This window comes from Chiloscyllium plagiosum, unplaced genomic scaffold (genome assembly GCF_037043375.1).
Source record: "Chiloscyllium plagiosum isolate Xiang-an unplaced genomic scaffold, Cpla_swu_hap1 HiC_scaffold_22, whole genome shotgun sequence".
NCBI lineage: Eukaryota > Metazoa > Chordata > Chondrichthyes > Orectolobiformes > Hemiscylliidae > Chiloscyllium > Chiloscyllium plagiosum.
In genome coordinates this window covers 73,175,514-73,192,706 of record NW_028270160.1, presented here as the reverse complement: position 1 = coordinate 73,192,706, position 17,193 = coordinate 73,175,514, and the positions used below count along the sequence as shown (strand labels likewise).

General features: G+C 47.3%; 1 protein-coding gene across 1 annotated transcript; it reads left to right on the top strand.

Moving 5' to 3' along the window:
- Positions 1-279: 279 nt before the first annotated feature.
- Positions 280-16,927, top strand: LOC148146042 (beta-1,3-galactosyl-O-glycosyl-glycoprotein beta-1,6-N-acetylglucosaminyltransferase 3-like). The gene is made up of 2 exons (XM_087999238.1): positions 280-1,047; positions 16,391-16,927. The coding sequence occupies exons 1-2, from the start codon at positions 280-282 to the stop codon at positions 16,925-16,927; spliced, it is 1,305 nt and encodes a 434-aa protein (XP_087855364.1).
- The last annotated feature ends 266 nt before the right edge of the window (positions 16,928-17,193 follow it).

Here is a 17,193-nt window from a genome sequence, read left to right as displayed (position 1 = left end):
GGTGGCAGGGGAAAGTGCCAGGATGGGAGGGTGGGTCGTAGGGGAGGCGTGGACCTGACCAGGTAGTCACGGAGGAAACGGTCTTTGCGGAAGGCGGAAAGGGGTGGGGAGGGAAATATATCCCTGGTGGTGGGGTCTGTTTGGAGGTGGCGGAAATGTCGGCGGATGATTTGGTTTATGCGAAGTTTTGTAGGGTGGAAGATGAGCACCAGGGGCATTCTGTCCTTGTTACGGTTGGAGGGGTGGGGTCTGAGGGCGGGATGTGGATGAGAAAGTGCCATGCCCAAGCTGAGCCAGCGGTGCACCCGCTGGTCGTGCCTCAGATCAGCGCTGTGTGTGCTCAGTGTGGTCTTGTTGTGCCAATGGCTGCTGGTCCATAGAGGTGGGGGCCGGCTGACCCTCAGGCTGGTGAAACCAGGCGCCAGTCCAATGCAGGAACACCCTCTGCTGGTCGAGGAGAACTCCACCTGCTGGCAGATCAGCCAGGGGGACAGGCAGGAGGTGGAAAGGGCCCTCCTCAACTCCATTACTGTCTCCCTCAAGCACCAAGCCGTCACTGAGGGAGATTATCTGAACATGACCCGAAATTGCAGATTGTTTGTGAGGGGCCGCAAGTATATCACTGTCCCCCTGAGCCCTGAGGAGGAACACTTCCCCTTGGCTTACTCCATGGTCATCCACCAGAGCATTGAGATGTTCGAGAGGCTTCTACGGAGCATTTACGCCCCACAGAACGTCTACTGTATCCACGTGGACCGCAAATCCCCGAGTCAATTTCATGCGGCCGTTCGGGCCATCGCTTCGTGTTTTCACAATGTCTTTGTCACAGCCAAGCTGGAGTGGGTCACCTATGCTGGCTGGAGCAGAGTTCAGGCAGATCTCAACTGCATGAAGGAGCTGCTGGAGAGCCCTGTCCCCTGGAGGTACTTCATCAATGTGTGTGGCCAAGACTTCCCCCTGAAGACCAACCGGGAGATAGTCCGCAGCCTCAGAGCTCTGAACGGCTCCAACGTGATTGAGTCGGATCCTGCACCAGGGTTCAAAAAGGTAACCGCCTTCCTGTCTGCTGGACCTCTCTTCATCTAAGTGTTTTCCATCCTCCCTCCCTCCCTCCATCATCTCTCTCTCTCTCTCTCTCCCCTCCAGTCCTTCACTCCTGCCTGTACAAAGAGAGACAGGGTTGTTAAAACAGTTCAATTGCATGGAGGGAGGTTCAGAATGTACAAAGGAATGTAGAGGAGTTGGAGAGTTGAGCTGAAAACAGAGTAGAAGAGCAATTGACGTTTCAGGTCGGAACTTTCATCAGAACCCGGGGAGAGGAAGGGGCTGCAGAATTGGACAGTGCGTGGGGTGGAGCAGATGGGTGGAAAGGAAGATGGTCAGGTGAAAGGTTTGGGGTAGAAAGAGAGGGCTGGGCCTGGGATAGGGATAAGGAGGGATATAGACTGATTAGGAGAATATACAGGAATGTAGGTAGGTTAAGAGTGTAGGAGAAAGTGAGGACTACAGATGCTGGAGATCAGAGACAAGAGTGTGGCACTGGAAAAGCACAGCGGGTCAGGCAATATCTGAAGAGCAGAAGAATCAATGTTTTGGACATAAGCCCTTCATCAGGAATGAGGCTTGTGGACCAGGGGGGTGAGAGATAAGTGGGATGGGTGTGGGGCTGGGGGTGGAAGGTAGCTGGGAATGTGATAGATAGATGAAGGTATGCGGGGGCGGGGGGGGGGGGGGAAGAGAGGAGGTTGTGGAAGCTGGAGTGGACAGGTGGGAAGGAAGATGGACTGGTCAGGAGGGTGGTGCTGAGTTGGAGGCTTGGGACTGCGATAAGTTGGGGTGGGGAAATGAGGAAACTAGTGAAATCGACATTGATCCACCTGGTTGCAGGGTTCCAAGGTGGAATATCCAGACGTCAGCTGTAAGGGTTTGGTGATGGAGGAGGCCCAGGACCTGCATGCCCTTGGTGGGAGGGGGAGTTATAGTGTTCAGCCACGGGGCGGTAGGGTTGGTTGGTGGGTGTGGGTGTTCCAGAGATGTTCTCTGAAACAATCCACAAGTCAGAGTTCTGTCTCCCCGATGTAGAGGAGACCACATCGGGTGCAATGGATGCAGTAGATGACATTGGTGGAGGTACAAGTATATTTCTGTCAGATGTGGAAGGATCCTTTGGAGCCTTGGACGGAGGTGAGGGGGGAGGTGTGGGTGCAGGCTTTGCACTTCTTTCAGAGGCCAGGGAAGGTGCCAGGATGGGAGGGTGGGTTGGTGAGGGGTGTGAATCTGACAAGGGAGTTGCAGATGGAGTGGAGAGGGAAATATGTCCCTAATGGTGCAGTCTGTTTGTAAGTGGCAGAAAGTGGTGGAGAATAATGCAATGTATCCGGATGTTGGTGGGGTAGAAGGTGAGGACCAAGGGGTTCTGTCCCTGTTGCGTTGGGAGGGGTGTGGTTCAAGGGTGAAGGTACAGGAAATGGAGCAGATGCACTGGAGGGCATTGTCAACCATGTGGAAGGAAATTGTAGTTTTTGAGGTAGGACGCCATCTGGGATGTTGTGTGGTGGAATTGGTCCTCCTGGGAACAGATGCAGCAGAGGCAGAGAAATTGGGAATAAGGGATAGTGTTTTTACAGGGGCAGGGTGGGAGGAGGTGTATTTCAGGTAGCTATGGGAGTTGGTGGGTTTGTCGTAGATGTCCGAGGTTAGTCGGTTGCCAGAGATGGAGAGGTCCAGGAAGGGGAAGGAGGTGTCCGAGATTGTCTGGGTGAATTTGAGGTCAGGTTGGAAGGTGTTGGTAGAATTAATGAACTTTTCAACCACCTCATGCAAATACGAGGTAGTGCCAATCCAGTCATCAATGTAGTGGAAGAAAAGGTGGAGAATGGTGCCGATGGATGTAGAGGCAGGCATAGTTGGGCCCATGCGGGTGCCCATGGATACCCCTTAAGAGTTAAGAGTGAACAGAAGAATGTAAGTTCGGTTCAGAGCATGTAAAGGATTGTTCTTAGGTTGATAGTGAAATAGTCTCACAAACTTGATTGAGTTTTTTGAAGAAGTAACAAAGAGGATTGATGAGGGCAGAGCAGTAGATATCATCTATATGGACTTCAGTAAGGTATTCAATAAGGTTCCCCATGGGAGACTGATCAGCAAGGTTAGATCTCATGGAATGCAGGGAGAGTTAGCCATTTGAATACAGAACTGGCTCAAAAGGTAGAAGACAAAGGGTGGTGGTGGAGGGTTGTTTTTCAGACTGGAGGCCTGTGACCAGTCGAGTGCCATAAGGATCGGTGCTGGGCCCTCTACTTTTTGTCATTTACATAAATGATTTGGGTGCGAGCATAAGAGATACAGTTAGTAAGTTTGCAGATGACACCAAAATTGAAGGTGTAGTGGACAGCGAAGAGGGTTACCTCAGATTACAACAGGATCTGGTCCAGATGGGCCAATGGGCTGAGACATGGCAGATGGAGTTTAATTCAGATAAATGGGAGGTGCTGCATTTTGGGAAAGCAAATCTTAGCAGGACTTATACACTTAATGGTAAGGTCCTCGGGAGTGTTGCTGAACAAGGAGACCTTGGAGTGCAGGTTCATAGCTCCTTGAAGCAGAGTTGCAAGTAGATAGGATAGTGAAGGCAGTGTTTGGTATATGCTCCTTTATTGATCAGAGTATGGAGTACAGGAGTTGGGAGGTCATGTTGCGACTGTACAGGACATTGGTTAGGCCCTGTTGTAATATTGCGTGCAATTCTAGTCTCCTTCCTATTGGAAAGGTGTTGTGAAACTTGAAAGGATTCCAAAATGATTTACAAGGATGTTGCCAGGGTTGGAGGATTTGAGCTATAGGGAGAGGCTGAACAGGCTGAGGCTGTTTTCCCTGAAGCGTCAGAAGCTGAGGGGTGACCTTATAGAGGTTTACAAAATTATGAGGGGCATGGTTAGGATAAATAGACAAAGTCTTTTCCCTGGGGTCGGGGAATCCAGAACTAGAGGGCATAGTTTTCGGGTGAGAGGGAAAAGAGACCTGAGGGGCAACATTTTCACGCAGAGGGTGGTCCGTGTATGGAATTAGCTGCCAGAGGATGTGGTGGAGGCTGGTACAATTGCAACATTTAAGAGGCATTTGGATGGGTATATGAATAGGAAGGGTTTGGAGGGATATGGGCCGGGTGCTGGCAGGTGGAACTAGATTGGGTTGGGATATCTGGTCGGCCTGGACAGGTTGGACTGAAGGATCTGTTTCCATGCTGAACATCTCTATGACTGTAAGTGGGTACTGCAGATGCTGGAGATTACAGTCAAAATTAGAACAGTGTTGGAAGAGCATAGCAGGACAGGCAGCATTCGAGGAGCAGGAAACCCCAACATCAGGAATAACTTCACAGAGGCCATTATCCAGTCACCAACTCACCCTTTTGTTTACACATGGAGTCCTTGACACAGATCCAGCTTCCTCAGAGCCAGCTCAGAGTGAACAGAACATCTGATCGTCCTGTTTATTTTTTTTTCAGAAGCAGCCTCAGGAGTAGCAGTCGAAGTCGTCCCCAGGTGTAGGTAGGCCCAGGCAGCAGCAGCAGGTGTGCAGGCGAGGCCTAGGCTTCAGTAGCAGGAGCAGGCCCAGAGTGTAGCAGCAGTGGTGGTAGTAGCTGCCTGTGCAGCTGAGCATAGCTTCAAATTAACAGAAATAAGCAGAAAGAAACCCCAGAAAACAATCACAAACTATGAAGAATAAATTAAAATTAAACTCCTCCTCAGTAGGAAGACACCAACAGCAGCACATAAGACACACGGAGGCTGTTTTGAAGTCAGTCTCCTCTCAAGAGGATTGAAGAGTCCTTCATATGCTGATCCAGCTCCCCTAGAGCCAGCTCTCAGTGAGCAGATCTCTTGACATGCCTGTTTATTTTTCTTCCACTACCACCCGACAGCAGTCATGCTTATTTTTCCCAAGTACCCATATCATGTGTAGGTGTCAGATGCAGTGAAAAATAACAAGTGTGTAAATCTTAATTCATGTGGGAAATAGAACCCACTCACTTCATAATTTCAGTCCAAGACAAGATCTGCTGCAGCAGTATCATCTGATATACTCTTGCAAGAGTGGTGTCTACAAGGTAGGCACACAGTACAAAACCTTGATACAATTCATTTCTATTTCCCTCCTCCCACTACTCTAAACCCAGCACCCATTCCTCTTGTTTATCTCTTGCCTTAGCTGGCCTTGTGCGTAACGGTACAGGATTTGCTTGGCCATTTCACCACATCCCTCTGTGGTCTATTGTTAGCATATATCCTCCATCACTGCCATCTACTTCCTTGCTTGCTAAAGCAACATTTCCTCTCATTCTTCGTCCACACTGAGCCTTATGACCTCTTGATTGTGGTTTTTGTTTTTGCAGAAGCGGGAAACAGATGCTTATAACTGTTTGTACAAGCATATCTAGCTTAACCTACACTCCCCTTCCCCTTTCATGATTCAGCTTTGTGATTTTTGCAGACAACATTTATAATTGCTCCTCACAATTTATATTCCATCACCAGGAAGGAAACAGACAGTCCTGTTTATTTATATTTTTTATTAAACAATTCACAGTTTATACAAACAAACAATTACATTTACAGCTGTGTACAGAGAAACAGCAATTTTACAAGGGAGGGGAATGACAAAGCCAAGCCCCAAACCCTGACATTCAACTGGTTTTCAGGGAAATGAGGACAAACATCAAATCCCAGTTTCAATCATGACAAACAGTAACAATGACAGACATACATATAAGACAGTCCACTTGTGTAAGAAACAGTGCATACAATACAGACCTCCAATAAACCAGCAAGCCTCCCCCCCACCCCAATCCCTCCCACCTTCTGGTCGCTCGAAGGCAGCCTGCCCCTACGCACCTTCTGGCTCTCGGTCCGCCCTGACACACCTTTCGACCACCTGTAGGACAGCCCATCCAGATTACTCCTTCTCAGGACGACAGCGCTCAGAATGGCCTAACCACCTACTGGCTCTAGGGGCAACTGGCATCAGGGTGGCCTACCCTCCCTCTGGTTCTCGGGGTGACAGCTTTCAGGACGACCCATGAACGTCCCAGCTCACAGTAAGGCCTGCCAGACCCAGGGACACACAAGACAGTGCAGGTGATAAGCCCAACAAGAAACACGACAGAGTTAATTGTGAACAGAGTCCTTTCTGGTACACAGAGTCCAAATATAGAGTCTTCAAAAAAAAAGAGTCCACTCCAGTTTACGACAGGTGTTGTCAGAAAGAGTCCACTGCTAAAAACAGGGTCTACAACCAAGGGCAGAGTCCACTCCCAAAGGCAGCAAATGCACACCCCACAGCACACAGGTGTTCAGTCCCCAAGGAGTCCTGGCACACCCTTGGAGAGCCAGGCCCACTCACAGGAACACAGTACATTGTAAAGGTGGTTAACTCACAGGGGTTTTGATCCACCCCTGAAGGGAAGGTCTTCTCCCAAACTCCAGGATACAGCAAGTGCTCACCTCCCAGCACACACACAGGTGTTCAATCTTCAGAGGCCCAGTCTCAGGGCTAGGCCTCCCCACAGGAACAGCTCCTCTGGTAAAATGTATGTCTTCCACAAGGACTCAGTCCAAACAGTGAGGACACATACAAAAAACAAAGAAAACTAGAGTCCAAGGGCTAAGGCCTACCACAAAATTAACATTGTCCTTTTCTCAAAAGTGAAGAAAAGAATAACACACAGACTGTAACCAGGCAGTGAAACAACAATCACCTAATGAGAACTGAGTTACACCTGAAACACATTATGTACATCAGGAGTTTAACAATCAGTCCTCCCTAAAGGAATGCCAGTTAACAAACTGGCTAAATAATTCAGCCAGTTCAGGAATCAGGTTTCCCCCACACAAAAAACAAGCATAAACCAACAGTAACACACTGACTGTGACCCAGCCAGCACAGAGTCAGTCCCCTAAATTGAGAAGACCTCTGAATCTCCTGTTTATAAATTTTATTAAACAGTTTACAAAAACAGTTAACATTTACAACTGTATACAAGAGACAGCAATTTTGCAAGGGAGAGGAGCATTCCCCTGTTTTTTTTTATTTTATTAAACAAGTACAAAAAAGAGTTTACAGCACAACAGTTAACATTTACAGCTGTATACAACAGCAATTGTACGAGAGAGGAGCAGCAAAGCTAGGCCTCAAGCCCCACTGTTCAACCAGTTTACAGGGAATTGAGGACAAACCACAAATCCCAGTTTCAAATATGGAAGGACAGCAACAATGACATTTATGCTTAAGACAATCTTGTTACATTAAAAAGTGCAGACAATACAGACCCAGCAAGCCCCCGTCCCTCCCACCTTCCGACCACTCTAAGGCAGCCCGCCCCTACGCACCTTCTGGCTCTCGGTCCGCCCTGACATACCTTTCGACCACCTCTAGGTCTGCCCACCCCAGTGGCCACGTGGGGTGACAGCGCTGAGGACGGCCACCCACCTTCTGGCTCTCGGTCTGCCCCTGCGTACCATTGCGCTCTCACCCACCCCGATGCGCCATCTGGCCAGTGGCTATCCTGGCACACCTTTCGGCCACCTCTAGGACAGCCTGTCCCCTTCCCTGGGACGACAGCGTGCAGAGCAGCCCACAAGCCTTCTGGATCTCAGCCCGCCCCTACGCACTTTCTGGCTCTCGGCTGCTCTGACACAGCTTTCGACCACCTCTAGGACAGCCCATCCCGATTACCCCTTTTCAGGATGACAGTGCTCAGAACGGTCTGGCCACCATCTAGCTCTCGGGGAGACTGTCATCAGGGTGGCCTACCCATCCTCTGGCTTTCGGGACAGCCTACCAACCTTCAGGTTCACAGGATGGCCTACCCACCCTTCGGCTTTCGGGGTGACAGCTTTCAGGACGACCCATGAGCCTCCCAGCTCACAGTAAGACCTGCCAGACCCAGGGACATACAAGACAGTGCAGATTCCTGAAGAAGGGCTCATGCCCGAAACGTCGATTCTCCTGCTCCTTGGATGCTGCCTGACCTGCTGCGCTTTTCCAGCAACACATTTTCAGCTCTGATCTCCAGAATCTGTAGTCCTCACTTTCGCCTCCAGTGCAAGTGATAAACCTAACAAACCATATGACAGTTAATTACCAACAAACAAAGTCCTTTCTAGTCCAGAGTCCATTAGCACAGACATTTTTCTTCAAAATGTAGAGTCCATTTCCAGGTTTGAGGGATGGAGAGAGTGCCATACAAGGCCTTGATGAGACCACATCAGAATCAGTCTGTACATTTTCTCTCATTTAAAATAATTACATTGACAGCAAGTTTCACCTGCCTTTTTCCTGGGAATGAAGGGTTTATGTTATGAAGGAAGGTTGAACAAATTGGCTTTTACACATTTAAGTTTGGAAATCTGAGAGATCTTTTTGAAATGTATGAATTTCTCTGAGGGGACATGATAAGGTTGTTGATGGGACATTGCTTTCTCTTGTAGGTTTGACAAGATGTTCTGTAGAATAAGATATTGTCAGAGTCCTACAGCACCGAAACATACCCTTTTGTCCAACTCATCCATGCCAACCAGGTATCCTAATTGGAACTAGTCCCATTGTCCTGTATTTGGTCCATATCCCTTTAAACTTGTCCTATTTATGTCGTCTGTTAAATCTTGTGATTGTATCCACTACAACAATTCTTTTTGGCAAATTGCTCCGTATTTGTACCACCCTCAGGTCTCACCTTAAACCTATGCCCTCTGGGTTTGGCCTCCCCATCCTGGGGCTATTCACTTTTATTGATTTCCCCCACAATTTTATAAACCTCTATATGGTCACCCTTCACCCTCCAATACTCCGGTGAGAAAAGTCCTACCTATCTAGCCTCTCCTTATAACTAAAACCCTGCAGTCCTGGCAACATCTTTGTAAATCTATTCTGCATCCTTTGCAATTTAACAACACCCTTCCAACAGCAGGGCGATCACAAATTTACCCAATACTCCAAAAGTGACCTCACCAATGCCTTGCAGAATTATTTTCCCCTGAGAGGGCTGTTGCACTGTGTAAATCTCTTCTGTACAAAGTTGTGAAGGCTGAGTTGATGAAGTTATGAAAGGGTGAGTAAGGTGACCTTTTTTTAAAAAAAGATAAGGACCCCGGGGCAACCGATAGAAATGTGGAATTGAAATTGCAACCAGAAGAGCAGTGATCTTCTTGAATGGTGGAGCAGACTGGAAGGGACGAATGGCTGACTTTTGCTATGATATTGGTGGAGACAGGTTATGCCTTAGTTCAAGTAAAGATTAGGGAGTTTTCTGACCACTCAGCTAAGGAAAGGGCTTTGGTGTCCCTCCTGATAACATGAACCTTGAAGTTAATCTCCCTCTGCGTCAGTCACAGAATTAAAGAATTCTTGCGGAAGGATGCCCTTCAGCCCATCATGTCTGTAATTATTCCACATCGAGTACCAATTTCCTGCATTTCCACACTCAACTCTGGCAACATCCTTGTAAATCTTTTCTGAACCTTTTCAAATTTCACAACCTCTTTCCTATAGCAGGAAGACCAGAATTGCATGCTGTATTCCAGAAATTGCCAAACCAATGTTCTGTTCCGCCACAGCATGACCTCCCAACTCCTACACACAATGCACTGACCAATAATGGCAAGCGTAGCAAATGCCTTCTTCACTACTCTGTCTATCTGCGACTCCATTTTCAAGAAACTATGAATCTGCATTCCAAGATCTCTTGTTTCATCATCACTCCCCAGACTTTACCATGAAGTGTATTATTCCTGCCCTGCTTCGCCAAACCAAAATGTAGCGCCTCACATTTATCGACATTAAACTCCATCTGGCACTCCTCGGCCTATTAGCCCATCTGATCAAGATCCCATTGTACTCTGAGGTTGATTCGAAATATTACTCTGGATGTAGGTTTGCTCGTTGAGCTGGAAGGTTCATTTTCAGATGTTTTGTCACCATACGAGGCAACATCTTCAGTGAACCTTCCAGCTCAGCGAGCAAAGCTACATCTAGAACCTCAACCTGAGCTACAAACCTTCTCAAACCTTGCTGATATATTACTGTCATGTATAATCGAGTTACAGTAAAAAATGTTGTCTTATGTGCTTTACAGACAGATATTGATAGGTTAAGTTGGCAAAAATGTTGGCAAATGGAGTGCAATGTGGGAAAATGTGAAGTTGTTCATTTGGAAGGGAAATCAAAAGAATAGAATACTATTTAAATGGAGAAAGCTTCAGAAAGCTGCAACACAAAGGGACTTGGGGGAACTAGTGAATGAAACATGGAAAGCTTGCACAGGGGGGCAGCAGGTAATTGGGAAGACTAATGGAATATTGGATGAAAACAGAAATATCTGGAGAGACTCAGCAGGTCGGGTAGCATTCGTGGAGAGGAAACAGAGTCAATGTTTTGAGTCTGGTGACCTTTCTTCAGAACTGAAGTGGAATGTTTGCCCTTATTTGAAGGGGGGTTGGAGTATAAAAGTCAGGAAGTCTTACTGCAACTGCGCAAGGTGCTTGTGAGAGCACATCTGGAGTGCTGTGAGCACTTCTGGTCACCTTATTTAAGAAAACATGTTGTTTCATTGGAGGAAGTTAAGAGAATGTTCAGTGGGATGGCCCCCATTATGGAGGGATTGTCTTAAAAACAAAAGGCTAAACAGGATTCTACTCACTGGAGTTTAGAAGATTAGATTAGATTACTTTACAGTTTGGAAACAGGCCCTTCGGCCCAACAAGTCCACACCGACCCGCCGAAGCGTAACCCACCCATACCCCTACATTTACCCCTTACCTAACACTATGGGCAATTTAGCATGGCCAATTCACCTGCCCTGCACATCTTTGTGACTGTGGGAGGAAACCGGAGCACCCGGAGGAAACCCACGCAGACACGGGGAGAACGTGCAAACTCCACACAGTCAGTCGCCTGAGGCGGGAATTGAACCCGGGTCTCTGGCGCTGCGAGGCAGCAGTGCTAACCACTGTGCCATCGTGCCGCCCTGAGAGGTGACCTCATTGAAATGGACAGGATTAAGGGGCTTGACTGGATAAATGCTGAAGGGATGTTTCTCCTCATGGGAGAGTCCAGGACCAGGGGGGTATTGTCTCAGAATAAAGGGGCACCAGTTTAAGACTGAGATGAGGTGGAATTTCCTCTCTCAGAAGGTTGTGAATCTTTGGAATTCCTTGCCACAGAGAGCTGTCCTTGTATATATTTAAGGCTCAGATGGATAGATTCTTGTTCAGTTGGGGAATTAAGCGTTACGGGGATAGGGCAAGAACATGGACTTGAGGAATGTTGAATCAGCCACGATCCTAGTGAAGCTGGCTTGAGGGACCAAATGGCCGACTCCTGTCCCGACTTGTTAATGATCTTACATTTACTGATGAAACTGTTCAAAGACGTTATCGCACAACTCTGGAGCAGAAGTGACTTGAACCTGTGTCTCCAAGGCTCACACCGCATGGATCCTAGTTTACTTTATATCATGCACTTGTCATTCATGCTGGTATTATGGCTACAATTCGCACCAACCTGCCTTAGATCAAAGTAATGAAGCGAAGCCAGTGCAGGTTTTCAAAAGTAAGTCTCTAACCTCGTATCATGCATTGATGAAGTAGCTGAGAATTTGAATGCAGAGAATGTTGTCTGAACTGGATTCAATGAAGTGTTTCACTAGGCACTAGATAAAAATGGCTGGACAACAAAATTGACAATACAAGCCCTGATTCATGGATCTTGTTTTGGACGAGACGTTGGTAGGTTGGTAGATGGGAATGATCCACACAGCTGGGACATATAAACATCAAGACCCGGAGCAGGAGAAGATGATTTGGCCCTCCATGAGGCCCACCATACTATATGATCCTGTCTAACCCTCTATCTCAATGCCATACTACCACTTTCTCCCCATGCCTTTGATGCTTTTGAAACCTAAATATTTGTTAATCGCATTCTTGGATGTATTCAATGACTCAAATTCCACAGCTTTCTGTGGTACAGAATTCCATAACTTCACTGTCCTGTAAGTTAAATGTTTCCGCATCTCAGCCCTAAATAGACGACTGCTTTTATTCAATATGTCAGTGATATCAATCTTGGAGTATGTGGCAAAATGCCCATATTCGGGGCAATGATAAACCTGGAGGATTGGCAAATGGTGAGGATGATGTGAATTGTCCAGAGTCACCACAATGAACAGACAGCATCCAGTCAGAGGGGAATACAGAAGAGTGTAAGGTGATATGTTTTGGGAGAAGGATGTGGAGAGGTAATAGAAATGTAATGGCACAATCGTAAAGAGTGCGCAAGATTAGAGGGATCTGGCGATAAACATTCATCAACATTAGAAGGTGGGAGAGGCCATAAGAGGGTAGAAAAGCAGAAGGCTTCATAAATAGAGGCATTGATGCCAATAAATGGTTGAGTTATGCTGCATGTCGAATTGGTTTAGCCCCAGTTGGATTGTTGTGGTCATTTCCGGTGACAATAAAACGATGTGAGGGCCCTCAGGACAGGGAGGAGATTTCGCAGAATGGTGCCAGGGTTTAAGTTGGATGGCTCAGTTGGAAAGATGCTCCCATTGGAACAAAGGAGATTGGGGTGAGGTTTATTCAATGGGTGAGCACTCGGTAATGAAGACAAGGAAATATACTTCACTGTTCACCGATTGTACAACTGCAATGGAATGCAGATGTAAGATTTTGGGTTAGAGGCCTGGTAGGGAGATCTGAGGAATTGAAACGCATATGAAGCCTAAACTACATTTGTATGAGATGATGGCAAGTTCCGATGTAAATTGAATAAAAAAAAATCTGCTCCCATACATACAAGGAACAAGAGTAGACCATTGGCCCTTTTGATCCTGTTCCACAATCTACATTCCTGCATACCATCGATAATCTATCCTCCCCTTGGTAACCAAGGATCCATATCTCCCATGCATGATGCCACAAGGACCGAGGATAAAAGATATCTTTCGACACAATGTGAATAAAGTGTCTTGTGTCTTGCAGAAGGAGTGGCACGGTGGCTCAGTGGTTAGCACTGTTGCCTCACAGCGCCAAAGACCCGGGTTCGATTCCAGACTTGGGCGACTGTCTGTGTGGAGTTTGCACATTCTCCCCATGTCTGCGTGGGTTTCCTTGGGGTGCTCTGGTTTCCTGCCACAATCCACAAAGATGTGCAGGCCAGGTAGATTTGTCGTGCTAAATTGCCCATAGTGTTCGGGTGCATTAGTCAGGGGTAAATATCGGGTAGGGTAATGGGTGTGGATGGGTTGCTCTTCAGAGGATTGGTGTGGACTTGTTGGGCCAAATGGCCTGTTTCCATACTGTAGAGAATCTAATGTGTGGTGTCCTTCACTCTGAGGGAGGAGCTTTGGATTCAAGTCCTACTCCAGGAGCTGATGACCATAGGAAGGTGTCTTCATTGCTATTGTGAGACACTCAAGAGTATGGGCCAAGTGCTACAAAATGGGATGAGAATAGCTCGGAGCTTGTCTTTTTGACCAATGCAGACACTATGGGCTGAAGGGCAACTTATTATTTTGGTGCTCTAAACCTCAATAACCAGAGAGCATGGAGTCATAGCATCATACAGTATGGAACAGACCCTTCAGTTCAACCTGTCTGCGCTGACCAGTCATCCCAATCTGACCTAGTCTCATTTGCCAGCCTTTGGCACATATCTCTCTAACCTATTCCTATTCATGTCCACATCTAGATGCCTTTTAAATATTGTCATTGTACCAGCCGCCTCCACCACCTCTTGGTAGCTCATTCCAGGCACACATCACCCACTGCGTGAAAACGTAACCCCTCAGGTCTTTCCCCTCTCACCTTAAACCTATGCTTTTAGTTTTGGACTCCCCCACCCTTGGGAAAAGACCTTTGGCTATACAGCCAACGTGGAAGGAATCAAAATGGGGCAAGAACAGAAAAGGAGGTCAGCTAAACAATTCTGAGCAGCAACAGAAAAGTGCAGCCAAGCATGTATGCAAGCTAGCTAGCTTACTGAAACTGGCTCCAGTTAAGTGAGAAGGCAGGAAGACCGAAACAACACTCAACAGGTGTTGTAGAAGTTTAAGGTCAATGATCTAATGCTAAACATCATGTACCTAGATCAGGATCTGATTGATCAGTTGTGTTGATAAGGCTTGAAATCAAAATGTAATTCGTGAAAAGGGAACGCTGATTTGTGTGTAAAAGTGTGATTGCAACTGCCTGTTTCAGACTCTCCAGGCAAGGGTGGACTTTGACCCGGCTGGATTAGTGGTGCTGGAAGAGCACAGCAATTCAGGCAGCATCCGAGGACAGGCAAAATCCGAGGACAGGCAAAATCGACGTTTCGGGCAAAAGTCCTTCATCAGGAATACCACACCAGTGACTTTGGCCTTTGTGGTTAATACTGGCCGTGGGCTCACTTCGAGTTATCTGATGTGTGACGTGTTGAATTTGTATTTCCACATTATCGAGCCTATGCCTTGAATTAATATTTTGCATAAGTTGGGCACTATGCTGTGTTTGTACCTGAAATTTATGAGAGGGGGACAGGTTCTTTCACCAGGTCAAATCCAGTGCCTCATTGTGAGACCACAACACAATAAATATAAAATATATTTATTTTGTGGGCGGCATGGTGGCACAGTGGTTAGCACTGCTGCCTCACAGCGCCAGAGACCCGGGTTCAATTCCCGCCTCAGGCGACTGACTGTGTGGAGTTTGCACGTTCCCCCCGTGTCTGCGTGGGTTTCCTCTGGGTGCTCCGGTTTCCTCCCACAGTCCAAAAATGTGCAGGTTAGGTGAATTGGCCATGCTAAATTGCCCGTAGTGTTAGGTAAGGGGTAAATGTAGGGGTATGGGTGGGTTGCGCTTTGGCGGGGCGGTATGGACTTGTTGGGCCGAAGGGCCTGTTTCCACTCTGTAAGTAATCTAATCTAATCTATTGTAAATGCAACTTTCTACTTTTTATAAGGCGCAACATTTTGAGAACATGTGTAAGCATGTGCTGTTTTTGAGTTCCTTGGTGGCAGATTGTCTACACTGTGCTGTGTGCACTTCAGGTTGAAAGCCATGATAGTGGTTTGAGTGACTGAGCAGAGCTCCTTGCTTTCCTTATTATTTTGACCCGGCTGGTTGAGTCTTCTTGCATGTATGTGATAAAGGAAGCTGTGTGAAGTGTACTATCATCCGGCTGATCATTTCAACATCTATCCATGCTCCTCCTGATTTTATGAACTTCTGTAAGGATACCCCTCAGCATCCGACACTCCAGGGAAAATAGCCCCAGCCTATTCAACCTCTTACTGTAGCTCAAACCCTCCAATCTCAGCTACATCCTGGTAAATCTTTTCTGCACCCTCTCAAGTTTAACAACATCCTTTCTTTCGAAGGGCGACCAGAATTGTATGCAGTACTTTAAAAGTGGCCTCACCAATGTCCTCTACAGACAATAGATCACACTTGTTAATGGCAAAGGCATATCAGAGATAGTCAAAGATACTCCTACTTATAGACAATAGGTGCAGGAGTAGGCCATTCGGCCCTTCGAGCCAGCACCACCATTCATTATGATCATGGCTAATCATCCACAATCAGTATCCTGTTCCTGCCTTATCCCCATAACCCTTGATTCCACTATCTTTCAGAGCTCTATCCATCTCTGTTACAGCTGCAACATTACATCCCAACTCCTATACTCAATGCACTGACCAATGAAGGTAAAGGTATCAAATACCTACTTCACCACCCTGTCTATCTGCAATGCAACTTTCAAAGAACTATATCCCTGCACACCATGTTCTTCTCTCTAAGGCAAAAGCTCTGTGTTCAAGTTCCATTCCAGGAGTTGATGACCACAGGAAAGTGTCTCCATTGCACTGGTGAGGCATGAAAGGCAATGTTCCCAGTGGTGGAAAATGAGACTGGAGTAGCAAGGAGCCTGTTTTGCCAGCGCAGACATGATGGGCTGAAGGATCTATTTTTCTGGTGCTCTCAACCTTTATGACCAGAGGGCACAGCTTGAAGTATATTTTTGGAGCCAGATGCACTGGGAGTGTTTGAGGATGAGTTTTATGTTTGCTCAGCGAATGAGCATTGGGAGATGGTTTAGGAGGCAGGGATATGGGGAAATAGGCAGGTGACTGGCAATAGGCAATAGGAGTGAGAAAGGCCTGAGGGGCTGAATGGCCTTGTTCTCCACTGTAAGGTGAGTAACTGAGAGAAGGAGTGTGCATGGATCTTGCTGGAGCTGGGGGCGAGGAGAGTGCAGAGGAGTTGGGGAGGGAAAAAGCCATAGGCGAAGTTGAAAAGCTATCATTTCTACTTTCTCGTCTCTCTCACTCTCTCTTGTGCTTGCCTTTTAGAAACGTTGGCAATACCACCATGATATCCTCGACCAAGTTGTCTTGACGGCGCAACTGAAAGACCAGCCAAACATCAGCACCTCCATCTTCGTGGGCAGCGCCTACTTCATGGACTCCAGAGAGTTTGTCGGCCATGTGTTTGACAGTGCCGAGATCCAGGCCTTCCTCAAGTGGTCGGAGGATACCTACAGCCCGGACGAGCATGTGTGGACTACCCTGCACAGAATGCCCAATCTACCCGGCTCCATCCCATACACCCAAGGGGCCACCAGGACACTTGGCCAGGCAGTAAAGTGGTCCTTTGAGGCTGGTGACATTGAGAGGGGTGCCCTATACCCTCCCTGCACAGGAAGGTATCGCCACTTGGTTTGTGTGTATGGGGCAGGAGATCTACAGTGGGTGGTCCGTCAGAGATGTTTCTTTGCAAAAATGTTTGACCCCAACATGGACAACACGGCAGTACAGTGCATGGAGGAATATCTCCGAAACAGGACACTTGGTAAAACTGGGGCTGGGTTGGAGGTTGGGACAGAGTAAACCTCAGTGATGGTGGTAGGGGTGGTGGGTGAGACATCGGAAACACTGAGAGACTGGGCACTGTCAAACTGGGCACTGTGAGACTGTATACTATAACACTGGCTGCTGTGGAGGCCAGGCACAGTGAGACTGCATGCTGTAACATGGCCACTGTAACACTAGACAGTATGAGGCTGGGCACTATAGTGTTGGGCACTGTGGAGATTGGATACCTTAATACTATCCACTGTAACACTGGGCACTGTGAGACTTAGCACTGTAACATT

Excerpts from the sequence above, each read along its gene's own strand:
- LOC148146042 (XM_087999238.1), top strand. The coding sequence starts at position 280 with ATGCCCAAGCTGAGCCAGCGGTGCACCCGCTGGTCGTGCCTCAGATCA. Across the intron at positions 1,048-16,390 it reads CTGCACCAGGGTTCAAAAAG|AAACGTTGGCAATACCACCA; the intron begins GTAACCGCCTTC and ends CTTGCCTTTTAG.